This window comes from Nicotiana tabacum, chromosome 22, assembly GCF_000715075.1.
Source record: "Nicotiana tabacum cultivar K326 chromosome 22, ASM71507v2, whole genome shotgun sequence".
NCBI lineage: Eukaryota > Viridiplantae > Streptophyta > Magnoliopsida > Solanales > Solanaceae > Nicotiana > Nicotiana tabacum.
The window spans coordinates 136,861,574-136,885,283 of record NC_134101.1 but is presented as its reverse complement, the minus strand read 5'-3'; the positions used below and the strand labels follow the sequence as shown (position 1 = coordinate 136,885,283).

General features: G+C 41.9%; 1 protein-coding gene across 1 annotated transcript; it reads left to right on the top strand.

Moving 5' to 3' along the window:
* Positions 1–1,519: 1,519 nt before the first annotated feature.
* LOC107779336 (uncharacterized) lies at positions 1,520–3,176 on the top strand. The gene is made up of 2 exons (XM_016599740.2): positions 1,520–1,745; positions 2,331–3,176. Exons 1-2 carry the CDS (start codon positions 1,593–1,595, stop codon positions 2,910–2,912), a joined length of 735 nt encoding a protein of 244 aa, XP_016455226.2. The 5' UTR covers positions 1,520–1,592; the 3' UTR covers positions 2,913–3,176.
* Positions 3,177–23,710: the final 20,534 nt, after the last annotated feature.

Genomic DNA, 23,710 nt, shown 5'->3' with positions numbered 1-23,710 from the left:
AATTTGTTAATAGAAATTAAATCTGATTCTATTCCTCAACTTTGCAGCCACAACCGATGGTATTTATAGCACTTACTTGTCTACCAACAACAAACCAACATTAGTTACATAGGATCATTGAAAATCTATAACTTTGATGGCATTTTCTATTTCTATCTTTCTCATTGATCTTAAAACAAATAGGCTCACATGGTGGCTGCAATGAATACTATTGTCTTTTTCCTCTTTCTCGTTGTTTTAGGGGAAAAGATTCTGGAAGCCATATCATTTTCTATTATATTAACTGTTAACATGAACAATAAATAACAAAATCAGATCACAATTCCATATATTGTAAAGACAAAGTCTTACTTACTTTAACTTTTAGGAGACAGTAATTTATCAAAATATTGTTATAATAATTTGGCGTGAAACCAGTATAAACAAAAAAAAACTATAAAGGGAATTACTTTGAAATAAGCAGAAACTTTCTTGAGTGTTAGAGATAATTATTTTACGGGACCAGTGCCGACTTCTTTGGTGAATCAAGAATCTCTGAAAGTTGTTAACTTGACTAATAATTTGTTTCAAGGACCAATTCCCAAGTTCAAAGATTCAGTTTCTATGGATTTGATAAAAGATACCAATAGTTTTGTTTACCAGTACCCGGTGATTTTGTTATTTAATCATGATATATTGGTTTGGGATAACTTGTAATAACGGGAACATTACCATTGTAAATTTCCAAAATATGGGGCAGCAATTAGGAGCAAACAACGCTGACTCTAATATCATTGTCAATTAAAATCGAGTAATAGGGACATTGAATTTGTGTACCTATTACAATAGCGAAAGTTTTGTAAAATCTATTCCAATCAATTGCTCGAATCCGACTTCGTCTCTCTTGGAAACGAAGTTCTTCTTAACGATTTAAATACCTTGTTTATCACAGTGTGTTTTTTTGAAGGAGAATCACTTCATTACCTCTTTTTTTCTGTTAAGGAAGAAAGATATATATAAAGGAGAGAGAGGGGTTCCAAGAGAAAAAAATGCCGCTCACATTCAATCGTACGTTCCCATTTTCTTCCTAACGTGCAATTATTTTTTTTATTTATTTATCTATATTTTAACTTCCTTAAGTAATCTCTTTAAAATTTTATCTCCTTTAAATGAGCAGGATCAGTTCATATGGGCTATCCGCAACCCAAACCCAGTACCCAACATCAAGAGAATTTAAGAGAATTTTCAACTGTACTGTGAAGCAAAATTTTGAGGTGAATTGGTATAATTTGCCCTTGGGCAATAACAAATTTACTTAAAAGGAAAAAGTTTTACTATTTAAAAAGACTCTTGTCAAATTATTGGTAAGAAAATGGTTCTTTTCTAGGCCATTCTGGAAGAGAAAAGTGGAGAAATTGACACGAAGCAGGAGAGTCCAGGAGTCACTAGAAGCTCTAGCCACGTCTAGAAATGTTGACACGCCATCTTACACGAACCAATACAGTGCCAGAAGTCCTTAGTAGCATATATATGATCTCCCCAAACTAGAATCGATGTTGAGGTGAAACCATAATAGAAGCTGTAATTATCTTGCATATACAGAAAGCTCAAAGATGCAAACAAGATTGGCTATATCTTCAGCTACAAAACTTCATCGACTCTTATTGGCACTATCTCTGAAGAGAGTGGAGTACAATCCACACAGATTTTGCTCTTCTACTGTTGGTCGAACAGCTGATCCCGCCGTCCATTCTGGACCTCTTGAAGTAAGTCATCTACAAACTAAATCTCAACCATTTCAATGTCTGAATTTAGGATAATCATATATGCTGAAGTTTGATGGAATCTGGTAAATTGGCGGGGTGATTGAAACTTGGACGGATCAAAAAACGTTAAAATTACATGATTTAAATTAATACGTGTGACATGATTCAATCCCTAAGTTCACGTGGATCAAAATGGCTCAATTACAAGTTATACTTCAACCCGCCAACATAACCATATCTCCTTTTACTATTAACTTTGTTTCTTTTTTAAGAAAAAGACGTGAAAGTCTGGTCATTTTTATTGAATTATTAGCTCAAGTTTATTCGAATTTACATAGTAAATTTTATCTCCAAATGTGAAGGTGTAAGCTTGAGTTGCATATTATAAGTTTGGGTTACACCATCTTTCACTTGTTTTGAGCAGATAGTTTGATTGGTCATTGCCTGTTAGATTAGGACGCCAACAGTCATAATCCTAGTTTAAACTGGTTAGACGGGTTACTAAAATGAGTTAATTTTGCTTCATTTAATTGTAGTGTCCAAATTTGATGGAATTAATAATGAGTTACTATGCTGTATTTGCAGGGAGATGACTTGGAGGGATCAGTAAAAGTAGCAGAAAACGAAAGGAAACAACCAAATCTAAAGCCCGGTAAAGATAACGAGGCATTTGTGCCACCAAAATCACCAACCGGGTCATCCCAGAAGATAGAGAGCACAGGGGGAAACAAACCTATAGACCCTTTGAGACAACAAAAGCGACAGAAATCTAATGTAAGCCACTCCAATGGAGCGCTATCATTAGAAGATGTTAGCTGCGGGGGATTAGATGGTACACCATGGCCCGACGAAGCAAAAGACAGAGGAGCACAATTAGAAGATGACAGAGAATACTTCAAGCATCATAAACCATCTCCATTGGCAGAGATGGAGATGGCTGATACGAGGAAGCCTATTACACAGGCCACTGATGCACCAGCGGGTGCTGGTGTCGCTTTTTATCCGGCACCTGACGGCGGGGTAATGGTGTGGAGGCCGGAGCAATTGGAGACTGCTGAAGAGTCTCTGATGAGAGCGATGGAGATATGGAAACAGAATTCTATGAGAGGTGACCCTGATTCACCTCATGGTAGGATTCTTAGACAGCTTCGTGGTGAGTACTGGTGATCTGATCAGTGCTTCATCTAGTGAAGCAGCTAATGTATTTTGGTTTCTGTTTTTTAATTATTGTTGTTGTTTCACTTAGTCCGATCCAATTTCACGAGCTACAAACACCATATGCGTAAAGTGTTTCGAGGCTTGTGGATTGTGAGGATCTACATTAGTCTAAGCTAGAATTAGCAATCTACTCTAATGTTTTCTGTAATTACATGAGAAGTGATGGATACCGTTATTTTTTCGAATATAAATAAGTCTAGCTAGAATCATCAATGAATTCTCCAATTTACGATTGCAACACCATATTCTCCTGTAGATAAAGTTATTTTAATCATTTTCTTTGCATGTACCTTTTATTATTGTCGTTTCATCTCTTGATCTCAAGGTTGTAATCAGTAAAATAAATTATGTTGTCACAAAATAAATATTGCTATTCCAATTTCCACAGACAGATGGTTATGTCTTTTATGTTCCCATTAAAGGTCCAGCGCAAATACATTAATTCATAAGCAGTTCTACCATAATGTGTTCTAAATAATCCCCTACATAGGTTTACTGGTACATTCTGTTAGAGGATGAGCGTTCAGTTGTTATTGAATTATCATTGAATTTATATTCAGATTTCCTGCAATGCCTCATGAAGTGCGAGAGGATAACTATTTTGAAATTGAAATGGAGTATTAATCTCTGCTTGAACATTTTGACATACTGTAATTATTTACTATTCTGAGAATCAATCCTAGAAGATAACTTTGGTGTTGTTGCCTTGGTTGTAGGTGTAATGATAGTTCAGAGTCCATTACTCAAATGGTCACTCAACTATCCCAAATTATCTTTTAAAGTCAACGGTCACTCAACTATTCCAAATTATCTCCTAGAGGAGAAGAATGACATGGTCTCCTTCCACAATAAGGATTGCCGCTTAGTTCAATCCAAGAGCAAACAAGGGACGCCTCATTATTATCTTCTATCAACGGTCACTCAACTATCCCAAATTATCTCCTAAAGTCACTTTTCTTTTGTTTGTAATAATAAGTCACTGAACTATGCCTATTGCACTCAGAAGGTCACTTAACTAGATTTTAGAAGATAATTTTAGATAGTTGAATGATCATTTGAATAATAATTTTGAATAGTTGAGTGACCATTTGAATAATTGGACATGATAGTTCAAGGTCGAGATAATGTTGGTCAACTAATTAACGATGAATGCGTGTAGTGTATGAAGTATAACAATCATTGGGAACTAATTGTGCTAGACTAACGCAATGAGTGCTACAAATTACCGATTTAATGAGATAATGGATGTAACTGACACGTGAGCTCATATGAGTAAAACTTTGAAAAGATAATATACTAACTTCGGTCCAAAATAAGTGATTTTTTTGTTGTTTTCATACTTATTAAAAAATTCACCTTTTAACATTAATTAGTAATGAAATTTACTATATTAATATTTACTATCTCTTCACATAAACACTCCTAAAATATACTCCAACATTAATTACTCCAAGGACAATGTAGGAAAAAAAATAATTAATTCATTCTTGAAATCTGGAAAAATCACTTACTTGGACCGGGGAGTACTTCTTTAACCGTAGTATTAGACAAAGAAGCTTCATATTATGGTTAACATAATGAAAGGCGAACTAACAGTTAATTTGGCCGCTGTGGTTTATATTATGACTTAATTGGTGATTTGCTGACTGCTGGGCTGGTTTAAAGCAAACATAGCTTGCCAGAAATTTCTTAAATGGGGTTTTCCCGGCTGCTTGCTGGTATAAGATTGCAAGTCCCTATGCAAACCTCCAAGACAAAACCTCTTTTGTTTCCCTTATATACACTTATTGTGTAAATGATTTTTCACACTATTGGTCTATCTACACGCGTCCTAATAAGTTATTTGTCTTATTTTTCAGGTATCTATTTATAGTTAGTGGAACAAATTATTTATAATTATCTTTAACTTTGATCTAATAGTGTCGAAATTCTTGTACACCTATCAGAATATGAAAGTTTTTACTCTTTAATTGAATTGTATGGGCATTATTCTTTGCCGCAGAGAGAATGGTGGCTTAGCTTAGAAGATAAAACTCTAGGGAATGGTGCGGTCATCAATACTGTCATGGGCGGCTTTCCAGCCGTGCCCCATGACCCCTTGGGCGCGCCCCGTGGCGTCCTAGCAAGCCTTCCAATGCCTAGCGCCACGGACGGCCCCGTGGTCTTGGTCGCGCCAAGTGACAAGCGCGCATGTGCCTCTGTCGCCCCACCGATATCCCTCGCCAGCGCCCAACCGCAGGCAGATGCCAACAGCGCCGCGCGCGCAGACAATGCCGCGCGCGCAGATCCTGATGCCAAAGACTATGCTGCCGACAACGGCCATGTTTTCTGCCTTATAGCAAACTAAGTCTTTTTCATTGTAAATATAGAGTAGTTTTATTCCATGTAATTTCATTATGTTTCTCTAGCTTAATCAAGTCTAGTCTTGTAGCTTTGGATTATTTTTTTTAAGCATTATTAAGGGGGACCAAACAATCAAAACTTTCTAGCAAGCAAACAATTCTCTGTACTGGTGTCTCTCCCCCTCGACACCGCATTCCCTTTCTGTAATAGCTTTCATTAATGCAATCAAGCTTTCTTTCATTCTCAATTCTCATTCCTGTTCTCTCAATTTCTCTTGACATTGGTTTTCCCGTACGGCACTGACAATCTAGTCTAGCGTACGGAGGGGACCTCAGTTGGCGGACAGTAACTGCACTGACATCAGTTGCTTAGCCTTACGTCGCCCTTCCAAGGAATCTCAGGAAGGCGCCGCGTAACAGTTGGTATCAGAGCCTAGGCTCGACATCGGACGAGGGAACGCATTGCCATTACCACCATTTCTGACCATGGTGAATCATGGGGACCGCATTGCGGCCCTTGAACAGACAGTTGACGGATTACTGCCCATCATGGATACGATGCCTGAACTAAGAACCAGCCTAGGGCAAAGGTTGGATGACCTGGACCGCAGGGTGCTCCAGGCCGAAGTTGACATAGAAAACATCAGTCGTGACTCCGAGGGAGATCGACAAACGGCAGCCACAGAGGCAGCCGAAATTTTTGGCAAATTCGAGGGACTCCAACAGGAGCGTGCCGAGGATTTAGCTTACAGGGCACAAGAGGCAGATAGGGTGACTGCCATGCAACAAACTATTGACGACTTGACAGACAAGCTCAATGTTGTCAATGCTGCTTTACAGGGCCTACTGCGAGGCGGTGGAAACCAGGTCGGGGGCACTGCAAACCCCACCTCCGCGACACAAAAATTGAAAATTCCTGAGCCAAAGCCATACAGTGGAGCTAGGAATGCCAAGGAAGTGGAGAACTTCATTTTTGATGTCGAACAATATTTTGATGCTGTTGGGGGCCTAGAAGAAGCCAAGAAGGTAGCAACTGCTGCCATGTATCTTCAGGGTGATGCTAAACTCTGGTGGCGGGTGAAATACGAAGCTATCAAGGCCGGTGAAGATGCTCTCGAAACATGGGCAGAACTGAAGGCAGTCATCCGCCTACAATTCTTCCCCGAGAATGTTGAATACAATTCAAGGAGAAAGCTACGGGAGCTCCGTCAGACCAAATCTGTGCGGGACTACGTGCGGGAATTCTCCGCGCTCATGCTAAGCATACGCGACATAGGGGACAAAGACAAGCTCTTTACCTTCCTAGAAGGGCTGAAACCTTATGCCCGTATGGAGCTACAAAGGCAACGGGTAGATACCCTGCCCAAGGCGATCCAAGCAGCTGAATGCCTTGGGGACTATCAAATGGAAGCCCGGAAGGATAGGCCTCAACCGCCTACCCGAGCGGGATTCAAAGGGGGCCAGTCTAGCAATGGTGGCCCTAGCAGAAGTGGGGGAGATCGGAGCTCAACCAAACCTAAGGCTCCCTCCACAGGCAGCAACAGTGCTGCATCTAACAACAATGATCGGGGGAGGAAGCCTCCTTCAGGGTGCCGTCATTGTGGCGGACCACATTGGAACAATGAGTGCCCACATGCACAGATGAATGCCCATCAGACTTTTGATGATGGGACAGATGACGATTCAGACGATGCGGATCAGACTGAACCCGTAGGTGCCTTCAATGCAATTGTTGGCTCCATTTCTGAGGCATTAGCAGAGACTAGTGCTGGTATCCGTAAGAAGAAGGACCCATGTCCCGTCACCAAGAAAGGGAAAAAGAAGGCGGATGATGAGACTCCTCTTAAGCACGAGAGGACCTTAATGTTCGTTGAGATGAAGGTGAATGGCAAGCCCATTCGGGCCATGGTAGACACGGGTGCTACCCACAACTACTTAGCCTCGACTCAGGTGGAGCGCCTTGGTCTAGTCGTAGGGAAAGGTAGAGGCCGTGTCAAGGCTATCAACTCACCTCCCCAGCCAGTGGGTGGAATAGCCAAAGAAGTACCGATGAAGCTTGGCCCTTACGAAGGAAAATTCAACTTGCGTGTGGTGATCATAGATGACTTCGAGTTGATAGTTGGATTGGAATTCCTGAGGCAAACCAACACCATGCCTGTACCGTATGCTGACATGTTACTGATGATGGGAGCAAACGGGGCCAAGCCCTGCGTTATCCCGTGCATGCCCATGAAGATGGCCGTTGAAAACATCTCGGCCTTGCAGTTGAAGAAGGGGGTCAAAAGAAACGAACCTACGTTCCTGGCAACCCTCTGCATCGAAGATGTAGAATGCTCCTCGGGTCCCATTCCTGAACCCGTGAAGGAGCTACTACTAGAGTTTGAAGATGTCATGCCACAAGACATGCCAAAGCGACTACCGCCTAGGCGCACTGTGGATCATGAAATTGAGCTGGTGCCGGGCGCGAAGCCACCTGCCCGGGCGCCTTACAGAATGTCACAACCCGAACTCACCGAACTTCGGAGACAATTGACGGAAATGCTAGACACAGGGATTATCGTGCCCTCCAAATCCCCATACGGGTCCCCTGTGCTATTCCAAAAGAAACATGATGGTAGTCTACGACTCTGTGTGGACTATCGGGCTCTAAACAAAATTACTGTGAAGAACAAGTACCCTATTCCGTTAATGGCAGACTTGTTCGATAGACTGGGTGGCGCGACAGTGTTCACCAAAATAGATCTGGAGACAGGTTATTGGCAAGTTCGGATTGCAGAGGGTGATGAGCACAAGACGACCTGTGTGACAAGATATGGCTCATACGATTTCCTAGTTATGCCATTCGGCTTGACTAACGCCCCAGCTACATTTTGCACTTTGATGAACCAAGTCTTCCGGGAGTACATTGATGAATTCGTGGTGGTCTACTTGGATGACATTGTGGTATATAGCAAAACATTGGAGGAACACCTGATGCACTTGCGGAAGGTCCTAGCTCGATTGCGGGAGCATGAACTATACGCGAAGCTATCTAAGTGCTCCTTTGCTCAAAAGCAAATTGACTTCCTCGGACATGTCATTGGGGAAGGGCGAATCAAGATGGACCAGCAGAAGATTCAGGCAATCACAGATTGGCCGCCACCTAAGGATATCCATGCCTTGAGGGCGTTCCTTGGTCTATGCAATTTCTATCGGCGATTCGTGAAAAACTACTCCCTCATTGCAGTACCATTGACAGAACTCCTCAAGAAGATCACGCCTTGGGAATGGGGACCCAAGCGAGCGGAGGCCTTTAACGCATTGAAAGCGGCTATGTCTAGTAGCCCCGTCTTGGCCCTTCCTGATCTGGCCAAGCCATTCGAAGTACAAACAGATGCATCTGACTATGCCCTCGGTGGCGTCTTGCTACAAGAAGGGCATCCTGTGGCGTACGAGAGCCGGAAGCTAAAAGATGCAGAGCGGCGCTATGCCGCCCATGAGAAAGAATTATTGGCTGTCGTCCACTGCTTGCGCCTCTGGAGGCACTATCTGCTGGGAACCCCGTTCGTGGTCAAGACAGACAACACAGCTGTTAGCCATTTCATGACCCAGCCGAAGTTGAATGGTCGACAGGCCAGGTGGCAGGAACTCCTAGCTGAATTCCACTTCAACCTGGAATACCGAAGTGGGAAGACCAATCATGTTGCTGATGCGCTTAGTCGGAGAGCTGATCTAGCATCAGTGTGCTTACTCGCCACCCTAAGGGGGAGCGAGGTAGCCACCTCCATCAAGGACCAGATACAAGATCTACTCATCAGAGATCCTGCTTCACAGTATTTGGTTGATTTGGTAGGACAAGGCAAGACTCGCCAGTTCTACATGGAAGATGGTTTTCTGAAAGTGAAAGGGAACCGACTTTATGTTCCTAAAGGAGGAGATCTACGAAGGACTCTTCTAGCGGAATGTCATGATACTCTGTGGGCCGGCCATCCCGGTGAAGAACGCACCATGGCGTTACTTCGCCGTGCATATTATTGGCCTCAAATGGCCGATGACGTTGCTCAGTATGTGAAGACTTGTCTAGTATGCCAGAAGGACAAGTCAGACCGCTTAACACAGGCGGGACTTTTGGAACCACTAGCTGTCCCAAAGAGACCTTGGGAAAGTGTTTCCCTGGATTTCATCACCGGATTGCCCAAGGTCGGAGATCTAACAACTATCTTGGTTGTGGTAGATCGGTTTTCCAAATATGCTACCTTTATTGCTGCCCCACAATATATATCAGCAGAAGATACAGCTCGACTCTTCTTCTCTCATGTCGTCAAATATTGGGGCCTACCCAAAGATATTGCTAGTGATCGTGACTCACGCTTCACTAGCAACTTTTGGACCCAACTCTTTAAGTGTCTTGGGTCGAAGCTGAATCACAGCTCAAGTTTTCATCCGCAATCTGATGGCCAGACGGAGCGGTTCAATGGTATGTTGGAGGAATATTTGCGTCATTTTGTAACCGGATCGCAGAAGAATTGGGTGAAGCTTCTGGATGCTGCTCAACTGTGTTTCAATTCACAAAAGAGCTCTAGTACAAACAAAAGCGCTTTTGAAATTGTTACCGGACAGCAACCGCTACTCCCACACACCGTCAATGCACCAAATATGTCTAAATCTCCTCGAGCTGCTAGCTTCTCTAAAGAGTGGAAGCAAAATTTGGAGATAGTGCGGAGCTATCTTGTCAAGGCTCAAAAGCGGATGAAGAGGCATGCTGATCAAAATCGTCGCTTTGTTGAATACCAAGTAGGAGACAAAGTGATGGTCAAAATTCCAAAACGTTACTTATTTGCAGGGGTCCATGACCCTCGCTTATTACAAAAATATATTGGACCCTTGTCCATTGAAAGGCGTATTGGGAAAGTTGCATACCGGGTGGATACCCCAGCTTGGTGGAAAATTCATCCTGTTTTTCATGTCAGCCTCCTGAAACCTTTTCGGGAAGATACAGAGGATCCTTCAAGGAGCCAGCTCACAATACCCAGTATTCGAGGGCCCAATTCAACCGGGAAGAGGCGTGTTGAAGCTATCCTTGATGATAGAGTGATTCATGCCTCAAGGAAAGATCACCAGGAGTTCTTGGTGAAATGGCAGGGCTGTGATACAGAGGAGAACACTTGGGAGAGGGGAACAAACCTCAAAGCCTACAAGAGCCTAATTGAAGATTATCTTGCAAGTAAGGCGCCGAGGACGTCGCCAACTCAGGTGGGGGAGAAAACTGTTACGCGGCGCCTTCCTGAGATTCCTTGGAAGGGCGACGTAAGGCTAAGCAACTGATGTCAGTGCAGTTACTGTCCGCCAACTGAGGTCCCCTCCGTACGCTAGACTAGATTGTCAGTGCCGTACGGGAAAACCAATGTCAAGAGAAATTGAGAGAACAGGAATGAGAATTGAGAATGAAAGAAAGCTTGATTGCATTAATGAAAGCTATTACAGAAAGGGAATGCGGTGTCGAGGGGGAGAGACACCAGTACAGAGAATTGTTTGCTTGCTAGAAAGTTTTGATTGTTTGGTCCCCCTTAATAATGCTTAAAAAAAATAATCCAAAGCTACAAGACTAGACTTGATTAAGCTAGAGAAACATAATGAAATTACATGGAATAAAACTACTCTATATTTACAATGAAAAAGACTTAGTTTGCTATAAGGCAGAAAACATGGCCGTTGTCGGCAGCATAGTCTTTGGCATCAGGATCTGCGCGCGCGGCATTGTCTGCGCGCGCGGCGCTGTTGGCATCTGCCTGCGGTTGGGCGCTGGCGAGGGATATCGGTGGGGCGACAGAGGCACATGCGCGCTTGTCACTTGGCGCGACCAAGACCACGGGGCCGTCCGTGGCGCTAGGCATTGGAAGGCTTGCTAGGACGCCACGGGGCGCGCCCAAGGGGTCATGGGGCACGGCTGGAAAGCCGCCTATCAGAATATGAAAGTTTTTACTCTTTAATTGAATTGTATGGGCATTATTCTTTGCCGCAGAGAGAATGGTGGCTTAGCTTAGAAGATAAAACTCTAGGGAATGGTGCGGTCATCAATACACATGCACTCCTCTATCAAACCCCACATCCATTGTCTTCACTATGTCATACTCTTTTAGCCCTTCACTGCTGGAGTATCTCTTTTCAGTCTCTCTTCTCACTTTTCCACCCAACACTCCTTTTCTATAGTGCCATAAATAACTTTGCCTTTACTTCTTGTATTTGTACATTCAAAACTCCTCTTTTTGCCTTGCTTCATCTCTTCTCTGGATTGTTGCAGATTCTGCAATTCAGAGCCTTCTCAACATGGGGGCTCCCCTGCATTCTCAATTACTACTATCTCTCTGCAGCCTCAGTTTACTTCTCCTTTCGTTCAAAGTCCAATTAACTTATCCCATGTCAACAATTACAGCAATGGCCAAAGACCAAATAGCCTGCACAATGTGCTCCTCGTGTGACAACCCATGTCAGCCAATCTTCTCTCCACCACCACCGTCACCTCTGCTTCCATGCCCTCCTCCACTATCACCGCCGCTGCCACCACCTCTGCCCCCACCCTCGGACTATAATTATCCGCCGCCTCCTTCACCTCCCAGTTCTTGCTCTCAGCCTTTATCACCGCCTTATAATGGCGGAGGTGTCGGTGGCGGTGTCGGTGATGGTGACTACTTCTATCCTCCGACCAACCCTTCTATATATCCAACTCCTCCACCTCCAAACCCCATTGTACCGTATTTCCCTTTCTATTATTACAACCCTCCTCCACCTGATACACTTATCTCCAAATCCATTCAATTTCAAAGCCATCCTTTTATCACTTGTCTCATTCTTGCCATGGCCATTTTCCTGCTTCTTTGACCTTAAAACAAGAGCAGAACATTACAATGTAACTGTTTTTAAAAAATCTTGTTTACTTTGTTCCTTCTATATATCCAATTTGACTATATATTTCAGGTTTAGGTAATCTTCGTAATGCCGCGGCAAGAAGAAATTAAGGCCAGGGGATAGAGAGGAGGAACAAGAAATGGTGGACAAATAAACTGGGCCACCAAATTGCCATGGGAAAAAAAAGAATGTTTATTTGATGTCATCTCGATATTCTTCTAAAAAAGAATCTTTTGCACATGTGGCAGTAGAATAATATAGCTCTAAGTGTTCTTACTCATGAGTCACATTCTTACTACATTTAATTTACATGATTGTTGATAGGACTAAATCTTTTTTTTTCTTGTTGTATACATGCACTCATCCTATATATACTTGAAAATCTCTGATTATCCTAATATTCATGTTTCAAATTGTTCAATGACAAATATATCATTTCCTTTTGCTTTGTCAATATAGGCATATTTAGCATTTAGAGTTGGCGAGTGGTCTAAGTATATATATATATAGCTCAAGTCGAACTAAACCTGCGCGCAGTTGTCAATCGACCTGGTTTGTTAATTGGCGCGCGGATTTTGTTCATAGAGAGGAAACGAAGTACTAGAAGATTTTGTTCAGTAGTAAAGAGATACTCTGATGCAGTGGAGGGCTCTCAAGAAATAAGAAATAGTAAGAAACTAAGAATCATGTGGCTTACGTGCAGTTAACTTTTGTTTGGATAGTGTGGAGAGCCAATGGGAGATTCTCTTTTGGTTTTACTTTCATATGCCGTATGACCCTAAATTTTTACCTCCATATTGCCATATGCCTCATATATCCATGTATACTGGACTGGGGCATGGGCACATAATAGGGCTTAATTAATATGCTGACACCACCGCCTTCTTCTCTTTTTTGGGCCAAAAAACTTCAAACTTTTCATTTCTCAACATCAGCCCGAATGGAAGGTAATATAGGTACTACTACTACTTATCCAAACGCAAGGGATCATGACAACAAAACATTCACTAAGGAATAACTTAGCAAGAAGAAGGAATATAACATTGGCAAGAGGATATACATGTGGAGTATTCTTCCATCTTAAGGAATGTCAAATTATGACCCTTAAAATTGGGTTTCTGAAGGACGTTCAACATGTCTTATAATCTACCAAATTTGACGTTTGTCCAATGCTGAGATGTAAAAGCATGGGAAATGAACATGATAAGTATCCCAGAAGTAAATTCGTGGATGAACGATGAGCGTTCAATTTTAGTCAAGGATCCAACTGAAGTGTGAAATACTTTGTGTGGAGAATGAAGTGGCATGAATGAAACTCAAAGAAATTGATAGGGTTGCACAAATGGTGGCGAGCATCATGTGATTTAATTCGATACAGCTCATGAAACCTCAGCTTGTATGTGTATATAGACTGGTTATTCTCTAATTTATAGTAATAGATTGAATAACATGCATGTGAATATGATGTTTTGTACTTCAATGTCGCACAAGAAGGGGCGATTTGTGTGATGTCCAATTTTTGCGTGCACAGATTATAGAAGGACCTGATTCTTCTATGTGTTTCTTATACTATTATTGCGAAAATAATAAATGCGGAAAGTAAAGAACACAAGTATTTTTATGTGAAAAACACCCGGCTCAAAAGGTGAAAAAATCACGACCTACTACTCAGTAGGATTTTCCCCAACACTTCACTAAATCACTGAGCCAAAACACCATTTACAAAATTCTTTGTAAACCTAAGGATTACCTCTAATTCCGTTATGGCAACTAGCCTCTAACTGTTGCGACAACTTCAAGTTAACTTTAACTCTAACTTGAATACTCAGAGTACCTAATACAATTGCTTCTAGATAAAGCTAAAAGGTACAACTTGAAAACACCTACTACAATTGAACTAGAATAAAAGACAGACGCTTGGAACTGATTCTTCAATTTGGTTCATGTAGCTTCAGGTTCACACACTTGAATCACACAAGAATTGTCTGCAAAATGCCTTGCTATTTTGCTCTCAACTCACGTTTAATCATCAGCTTTTGTGCATACCTGTAGAATGAGAACATCGTGTAATTTATAGAGTTGGTAGAATAGGAAATAACTAGAGTTTTAATGCTATACTCTTCCTTGGTGGAAGAGTTCTAGTTATCTTCAACTTCTAACTCCTCCCTTGGATAAAGTTCTCTTCGAGTAAGGAGTCTTTCTCCTTATCATTTATGCAACTTTTTTGATCAAGAGATATCAAATATAACAATTTAAGTTTATCTCCTTCACGTGCATCCCTTATGCCTAAATCTATCCGTATCTGTGTACATTGTGTATGCAGAGGCTTATCCAGGATTTTAAGAAGATGGGTGCACTCTACTACCATTTGATTTAATTTCATAAAAATTTGCCATGATAACAACTTAGACTAGTAAACTTTAGTTAATACACGAGAAATATCATTTGATCTACAATCGTCTTAACAAGTTTTTATACTTTGACAGCAGTCAACGACAACATCATTATTTGAAAAAATTTACTTCCCAAATAAAAAAATTGAAGGAAAAAAAAAAGGAGAAAAACAATAAGGAAATTGGAAAAAATGTAACCTTTGTAAAAAATTTGTATTTTACCTATATACCTAATAACGTTTTGTAGCTTCGCTCCTGATTTTGATAATTAGGGAATGAATAAAAAAGAACATAAAGAAATGACCCCAAAACAAAACATAAAAGGGAGAGAAGACCCTAAAAAAGGGGGAAAAGAGAAATAATAAAACGGAACCAAAATAAAAAAGAAAGAAAAGGAAAAAACTCGAAAAGAAAGAAAGGACAAAGGAAAGAAAAAGACAAACAGAAAACCGGGACGTCACTTTCATCTCAACATACGTAAGATTGTGAATAGCTTAAAGTTAAAGAGCGAGCCTCAAATTCACAAGAATGACTAACCAACATATATATTTTTTTAGATTCAAAAGAAGGAAGGGTATCATATATTTACAATATTTAGCACATGCTTGAAGCTACACAGTCAACACCAAATAAGTCAAGACATTTTATGCTACTGCCATAGTTCTACTATTACACCCTTGGAAAAGAACCCGTCGAAGAAAAACCAAAGGGAATTCATTGCTAAACTACAAGAGGTTATATACAAACATGGGGTACAACACAATATTTATACAAAACATGGAGTACAGGATCATGATCATAACTACCCCACCCCCAACCAAAGATCATGCATTGTCCCTAATGCATATATAAAGCAAAAGAAAGCTAAGGGACTCCCTGGGGCGCACTAGGCACTCGAGGAAGCTGAAGGATCTAGGGTAGCTGTGTGATCGGCTGCTGGGAGTGAAACTGCAGCTGGTGAAATCAATATCCATGTCTGGGACAGAAGTGTCAGCACCCTGCTCTCCATCCTTCGGGAGGAAGGCTATCAAATCAAACTCTAAACTCTACATCTTCTGCAGCTCAGCTTTCAAGACATTAACATCTTTCCGGAGCTAAGGCATACCTCCAAGCTCACCCCGTTCAACCTTTTCAAGATGTGATTCAACGCTCTTGAGGTGATCCTCATAAGTTTGATGTTACTGTTGAAGAACAGTCATTGAGGATTGGATAGGGGTCAATGTTTGACGGATGAGGTTGGGAATTTCCTTGGTAAGCCGGTCTACCTTAGCATTGGCATGCTGAGCAAGTAGACCCAGCTTGGACAGAGCTAGTAACAGGACCCGGGCTTGTGCAGTAGAGGGCTGTGGAGTGGTTGTGGAGGTAGCTGGGGCCTGAGAGGTGTCCGGCAGTGCTGGGACCTCTGATGCTGCTATATCTGCTGGAGGAGGAATGTGAGTCTCTAACTGAGTTGCAGTTTCCATTACTACTACGCCATTGATTCTCATGATGTCGATGTCTTTGGTAGCCTTCTCCATTTTGTCATGCCTAGGCAGATGAGGCACACTTGCTGCTTGGCAAAAAGCAGTGATCAAGCAGGGGAAAGGAAGTGAGGTTTGTTTCTAGTTGGCTCTAATTCCCAGCTCTTGGAATATTATCTCCCCCACATCAATCTTGATCCCTGTCATGATGCACGCAATGAGGAGTGCTTTCTCAATATTGATATCAGTTTCATTTCTGGACGGCATCAGACGGGATGTAACAAACCTAAGCCAGTAGCGACCCTCCCTTGTGAGATGATCCTTGAAAATTTTGTGTTTAGGGTCAGTCTAGGCCGGTCTCCCCTTTGTTATGAGGGAGGCAACCCAGGAACGCTCATTGTGTTTGTTGGCGACCTTAGCATCATATTCAGCTGTGTATGACCGCCAATCCTCGAAATACCGTTCATTGATCGTCTCAGCACCACAACTAACTTCAACCCATCGCAATAGGACAGACTTTGAAAAGATCATGTTGCGCTTCTGTGAAGCACTCCTTGAGGCACCATATGAAGCATAAAACTCCCTCACAACTGACTCATTTTATTCATCCGGGACCTCAGTGAAGAACTCCCACTTCCTCTACTTGATGTTCTCGAGTATGTGAGGGTAATGCTCCAACAGTCCATTTAAGCTCAATTGCTTTTTGTCGAGAATTTTCCTCTTTGAAAGCCCTGATTTGTATAAATATAGGGAGCCCATGACCTCAAACCGGAGGTTAAGGTCCTCCTCTAGCTTCCTTCGTGCCTCAGTCTGTAGATCAACAGTAGGTCCGAGGTCACTCTATGACTCCTCCTCTTCAGACTAGGAGGAGTGCTCCGTAGTAATGCGGAGTGCATGAGCCCACTTACGTTTGGCTTGTGTTGCAGGTTGGCTAGGATTTGCAGCCCTTTTTTTGTCTACGACTGGGCATTGATTGTATTGGATTGGACTTCTTTGGTTCCATTCCTGTTGATGAAACATTGTAGGAGTGAGTGAAATAGGTTAGGGAAAGTCATCAGAGACAAAAGAAAAAGAACAAAATAAAAAAAAAATTAAACCTACTATGCAATGGGTTATGCGGATCGCATAACCATCGCATATGTGTAGAAGAATAAAGTCATCAACAGTTATGCAATCACAAAACCAACCGTATAAGTGGTTATGCGATCGCAAAGTGACCGCATAATGGAAGGCTAGAAAGCCTGAAGTTCTGCCTCAGTCAGCGGCACATATACGGACCGCATAACAGGTCTGTGATCGCAAAAGCAATCGTATAACCTGTTCTAACTTAGGGCAAGGTAGGGGTCATATGCGATGATTATGAGGACCGCAAAGAGATTATGCGGCCCGCAGAAGTCATCTTCTTCACAAAAATTTTCCTTTCCCAAATCACGTAGGTTCCCATTGACACCCATTTAAAATCTAAAGCCCATTGCTCAATTTTACAAGAGAGAGAGGGGTACTCAGACTTCCCCCTCTTTGGTTTGAGAAAATAACACACAAACAATTCCTCAATTCACTCCTCACCAAAGAAAATCAAAAGCCCATACTATACTATCATGCCAGTTACCAATTTAACCCATTTTGACCATTTATAAGCACACAACTTCAGATATTCATGGCATTCGAGTTAGGTTAGATTCACAAGAGGCAGAACAAGAAGGAAGAACGAGAGTGAAGAGAAGAGAATAGAAACCAGAAGTCATACCTGAAACTCGAGGATTTGAAAATGGAAATGAGAAATACTGTGAGTTTGTTTTGATCCTTTCCTGGTTCGTCCTTAGCATATTTTAGTATTCTTTTCTTCTTCTTTTTTTCTTTCCTTTATTTTTCTTGATTTTGTTCAAACGTGAGTGTGTGCAGAGAGTGGGTTAGGTTTATATCTGGCAGATAGGCGCATAAGTTCATTGCATAACACAATATGCGATCGCATAAGTGTTATGCAGTGGACTTGTGACTGGGCAGCCTAGAAATAATATGCGATGCAAAATGCGATCGCAAAGTGCATATGCGAGCCACATAAATGAAAAATGACCGCATAGTTGACAACTAATTTAGCCAAACTTTCTACCTGAGTCTCCGATGACTATGTGGTTCGCATAGTCATTATGCGACCACATAGTTTTTGCTCAATCTAGACCTCTATTTCCTTCAATATCTTCAGCACTAGGACCATGTTCATGATATTTTACCTGTACTCTAGCACACACGTAAAGTTGTTTAATATAATTTATGTAAATAATAAAAAAACTCCAAAAAAATGTTACTACACATGGGTTTCCTCCCAAGAAGCGCTTGATTTAACGTCGCGGCATGACGCAGTTGACTCCTTTTGGATTATTCCTTGGTGGGAGCTACTGTTGGACTATCCCTTAGAGCAAATTGTTGTATCAAATGCCTTTCTCCTGTGGTACCGAGGTAATGCTTGACTCGTTGTCCATTTACCTTGAAAGTTCGAGTCCCATCCTCCGATTCCAGTTCAATAGCGCCATAGGGAAACAAACTCACAACTTTGAACGGTCGGACCATTTGGACATGAGTTTACCCGGAAATAACTTGAGTCTTGAATTGAAGAGTAAGACCAAGTCACCAGAATTGAACTCTCGCTTCAAGATCTTTTTATCATGGACAAACTTCATCCTCTCATTGTACATGGCTGCACTCTCATAGGCATGGATACGGAATTCTTCCATCTCATTGACTTGTGTCATCCTCAGGTTCGCAACCTCTGCCCAGTCAAGATTCAGCTTCTTCAAAGCCCACATGGATTTGTGTTCAAGTTCCACTAGCAAGTGACAAGCTTCGCCAAAAACCAACCTGTACGGTGAAGTGTCAATGGGGGTCTTATATGTTGTGTGATATGCCTACTACGCGTTATCTAGCTTCCTTGACCAGTCGGTCCTGTTTGCATTGACAGTTTTTGCTAGGATGTTCTTGATTTCTCTGTTTGAAACTTCAACCTGACCACTCGACTAAGGATGATAGGGTGTGGCCACCTTGTGCTTTACACCATATTTTTCAAGCAGCCCGGCGAAAGCCTTGTTGCAGAAATGAGACCTACCATCACTCAGGATGGCCCTTGGAGTACCAAACCGTGTGAATATATTCTTTTTCAAAAATGTGTCACACTCCTTACTTCATTGTTAGGTAAGGTAATTGCCTAGACTATTTAGAGACGTAGTCCACAGCCACCAAGATGTAGGTCATGCCATACGAGCTCACAAAGGGGCCCATAAAGTCTATCCCCCATACATCAAAGATCTTAACTTCTAATACAAAATTCATTGGCATCTTATGTCTTTTAGATATTGATCCTTGTCTTTGACATTGGTCACATACCTTGACCATTTGATTTGCATCTTCGTAGATCGTTGGCCAATAGTAGCCACATTCAAGCACTTTTGTCGTCGTCCGATTTCCTCCATGATGACCCCCAACCTGCGAATCATGGCATGCCTTGAGAAATTGGCATTACCTCATCTTTCGAAACACACCGCCAGATGTTATTGTCGATACAATTACGGAACAAAAAGGTTTCCTCCCAATAGTAACACCTACACTCTCGCAAGAACTTTTTCTTTTGACAACCTTCCAATCCATCGAGAATAAGATCACTAACCAAGAAGTTAGCGATGTTGGCATACCAAGGAGAAAATGTGTTAGACAATGTCAATACGTGTTCATCTGGAAAAGCATCATTGATCTCAAGATCTTCTTTTGGTCTCCCAACCTCTTCAAGCCTAGATAGGTGATGCGCAACTTGATTTTCTGACCCTTTCTGATCCTTGATTTCGAAGTCAAACTCTTGCAACAAAAGGACCCACCGAATCAATCTTGGTTTAGAATCCTTCTTCGCCATAAGATAGCGAAGAGCAGCATGGTCGGTGTATACTATCACTTTGGCCCCAACAAATAAGCCCGAAATTTCTCAAAAGCATAGACAATGCAAGAAGTTCCTACTCTGTCACAGTATAATTCATTTGAGCGCCATTGAGTGTCTTGCTTGCATAATAGACAGGGTGAAGAATCTTGTTATGATGTTGTCCAAGCACCACCCCAATAGCTACACCACTAGCGTCACACATGAGTTCGAATTGAAGAGACCAATCGGGGGTGACAATAATAGGTGTCGTGGTGAGCTTTTCTTTCAATTCCTCAAAGGCTTTGAGGCAATTCTCATCAAATACAAAATTTGCATCTTTCTCAAGGAGTTTGCACATGGTATTTGCAATTTTGGAGAAGTCCTTGATGAAATGCCTATTCAAGCCGGCATGCCCCAAAAAACTTGGGACACCTTTAACTGAAGTAGGTGGAGGAAGCTTGGAAATGATCTCGATCTTTGCCCGGTCAACTTCTATGCCTTGTTTGGAAATTTTGTGGACCTAAACAATGCCCTCGTCTACCATGAAGTGGCATTTCTCCCAATTTAGCACAAGGTTTGTTTCTTCACATCTCTTAAGCACTTGTCTAAGGTTGTCTAGAAAATGCTCAAAAGAATTACCCACGACAGAGAAATTGTCCATGAATACCTCTAGAAATCTTCCACCATGTCTAAGAAGATTGACATTATGCACCTTTGGAATGTAGCCGGAACGTTGCATAGCCCAAATGGCATCCGGCTAGACAAGTGAATGTTGTCTTTTCCTGATCTTCCAATGAAATATTGATTTGGTTGTAGCCGGAGTATCCATCCAAGAAGCAGTAGAATGACCTTCACGCTAGCCGATCAAGCATTTGATTAATAAAAGGCATAGGCAAATGGTCCTTGCTCGTAGCATTGTTTAGCTTTCGGTAATCCATACAAACCCTCAATCCGGTCACTAATCTTGTTGGGATGAGCTCAATTTTATCATTTTCAATCACGGTCATGCCTCCTTTTTTCGGCATAGATTGCACCGGACTCACCCAAGAACTATCGGCAATAGGGTAGACTACCCCGATATCCAACCACTTGATGATTTCTTTCTTTACCACCTCCTGCATGGAAGGGTTTAACCTTCATTGATGCTCCACACTTGGTTTACTCTCATTCTCCAATTGGATCTTGTGTTCGCAAATTTCGATGAGAATCCCTTGGATGTCCACAATTGTCCACCCAATAGCTTGCCTCTGCTTCTTCAAGACATTCAATAATTGTTCTACCTGCACATCTTTCAACAAAGAAGAAACGATTACCGGTAGAGTGTCATTTGAGCCAAGAAATTTATACCTCAAGTGCGGTGGAAGTGGTTTGAGCTCTAGTTGCGCAGCTCAATAATTGAAGGCTTTGCGAGAGGAGTGACTTTATTCTCCAAGTCGAGAGAGAGTTTCTTTGGAGCATAAGTGTAGGACCCAAGCCCTTCCAATGTATTTACTGATTCCATGTACCCCTCCATATCTTCGCCTTCGAAATTTACCAAAATAGCCGCCAACACCTCACCGAGGCATTGTTCTTCCATCTTCATTTCAACTGCATCTTCCACCTCATCAACAACATCAATCACCGAGATGCTTTCATATTCATGTGGAAGTTTCATACCCTTTCTTGCTTGGAATGTGACCTCTTCATCATTCATACGGAACTTGATCTCATTCCGTTCCGAATCCATCAATGCTCTTCCTGTGGCAAGAAATGCTCTCCCCAAGATGATAGGGATCTCTTTATCAACTACACAATCAAGGAATACGAAATCGGCGGGCAAATGGAACTCTCCCACTTTCACAAGCACATCATCGACAATTCCCACCGGTCTCTTTATGGAACGATCGAACATTTGCAACCTCATACTTGTAGGTATCGACATACCTAACCCCGATTGCTTGTAAATAGCAAGAGGCATTAAGTTGATGCTAGCCCCATTATCATAAAGAGCTCTTGCAAAATCACGCGCCCCAATAGTGCATGGAATGGTGAAAGCCCTGAGTCTTCTTTCTTTTGAACGGTGGTTGTTGCAATGATGGAACTAACCTGGTGAGTCACATTTACCACTTCATTCTTGGTGGTTTTCTTCTTGGTGATCAAGTCTTTCAACTACTTAGCAAAACCTGGCATCTCTTGAAATGCTTCCACAAATGGGATATTCACCGATAACTGCTTGAGAATGTCATAGAACTTTTCGAGTTTGTTATCATCAACCTTCCTAGCACGTCTTTGAGGGAAAGGAGGAGGAGGTCTAGGAATAGGTGGTAGAGTTTTTGATGTCTCTTTTACCTTTTCCTTTACCTCTTCTCGATTCATTTCTTGAACTTTCAACTCTTCCGGAACCTTTTTAGCTTCAACAACAATTGGCTCTTCAACTTGTGCCTCAACCACTTATTCGGACTCTTCTACTTCAACCACTTGTTCACTCTCTCCTTGTAGTACCTTCCCACTCCGAGTAGTAATTGCCATGATATCAGAAGTTGAACCACTCCCACTACCCTTTGGGTTTGCAATTATGTCATTTGGAAGTGTCCCTTTTTGCTTTGGATTTTGTTCCTTAGAGAGATCTCTCATTTGCATCTCCAATATTTGAATGGATTCGGTATTAGAACCAACAATCTTGGTCATATTCCTTATAAAAGTGTCGGACCTTTCTTGATTTTGCAATACCCGTTCAAGCATGCTTTCCAACTTGGAATCACTTGAGGAACCTTGATTTGAATATTGCCCCTTAGGTGGAACATAAGGGTTTGAACTCCGATTTAAGAAGTTGTTGTTATTCCAATTCCCTTGGTTTGAGCTACCTTGGTCATTTCGCCACTGTTGGTTGTCTTGCCCTTGCTGGTTAGGCCTCCATTGATTTTGTTGTCCTTAACCTTGGTATTGTTGCCTTTGATAGCCTCCTTGAGAGTTGTTGACATAGTTTGCTTCCTCATAATCTTCATTTGATGAGGGTTGCACATCTTTCACCACATTTACCTTCTTCGTTTGGCTTTGAATGAACATTTTTGTCAACACATTGACAATGGTGGCAAGCCCTGCAATTACTTGATCTCTTTCTTGGTTCTCCTTAATCATGTTGGTCAACGAGGGAGTATCATATGTAATTCCACCTGTGGTGTCCTATGAGTGCCATGCTTGGTTATGTTTTGCCATTTTGTCAAGGATTTGTGTGATCCTTGCAAAAGTCTTATCCATAAAAGATCCATCAGCTGTATTCTTGGCTATAGATTGGTTCATAGCATCTAAACTCATGTAGAATTTCTCCAACAAGATAGACTACGGAAAACCATAATTATGCGACCTCACCAAATATAACTTGAATTGCTCCCATGCCTCATGTAGATGCTCTCCAGGTAGTTGCTTGAAAAAGAAAATTTTATCAGGGAGCTCAGATTTCTTGCTTTGCGGGAACCATTTAGCTAAGAATGCTCGGACAAGTTCAGTCCAAGAATGAATGGAATTTGGTGGCATATTTTGAAGCCATTTCCTTGCTTCCCCGGCTAGTGAGTACTTGAACACCCTCAACCTTAGGGCATCATCCGTTGTTCTGCTTGTGCATCGCACAGACACCCAAGAATTTTCCAAGATGTTGTGTCGGATCATCATCAGTGGAATTCCTGAAAAACCCCTCCGCTTTGAGCATTAGGATTAAACCATGTTCCACCTTGAAAGTAGCAGCGCCAACTATGAGAGGTACAATAGCATTTGTATACTCAATGTACTT

Bases quoted from the DNA above. Each gene is read 5' to 3' on its own strand.
- LOC107779336 (XM_016599740.2), top strand. From the start codon at position 1,593: ATGCAAACAAGATTGGCTATATCTTCAGCTACAAAACTTCATCGACTC. The intron at 1,746-2,330 runs GTAAGTCATCTA...CTGTATTTGCAG, and splicing joins TCCATTCTGGACCTCTTGAA to GGAGATGACTTGGAGGGATC.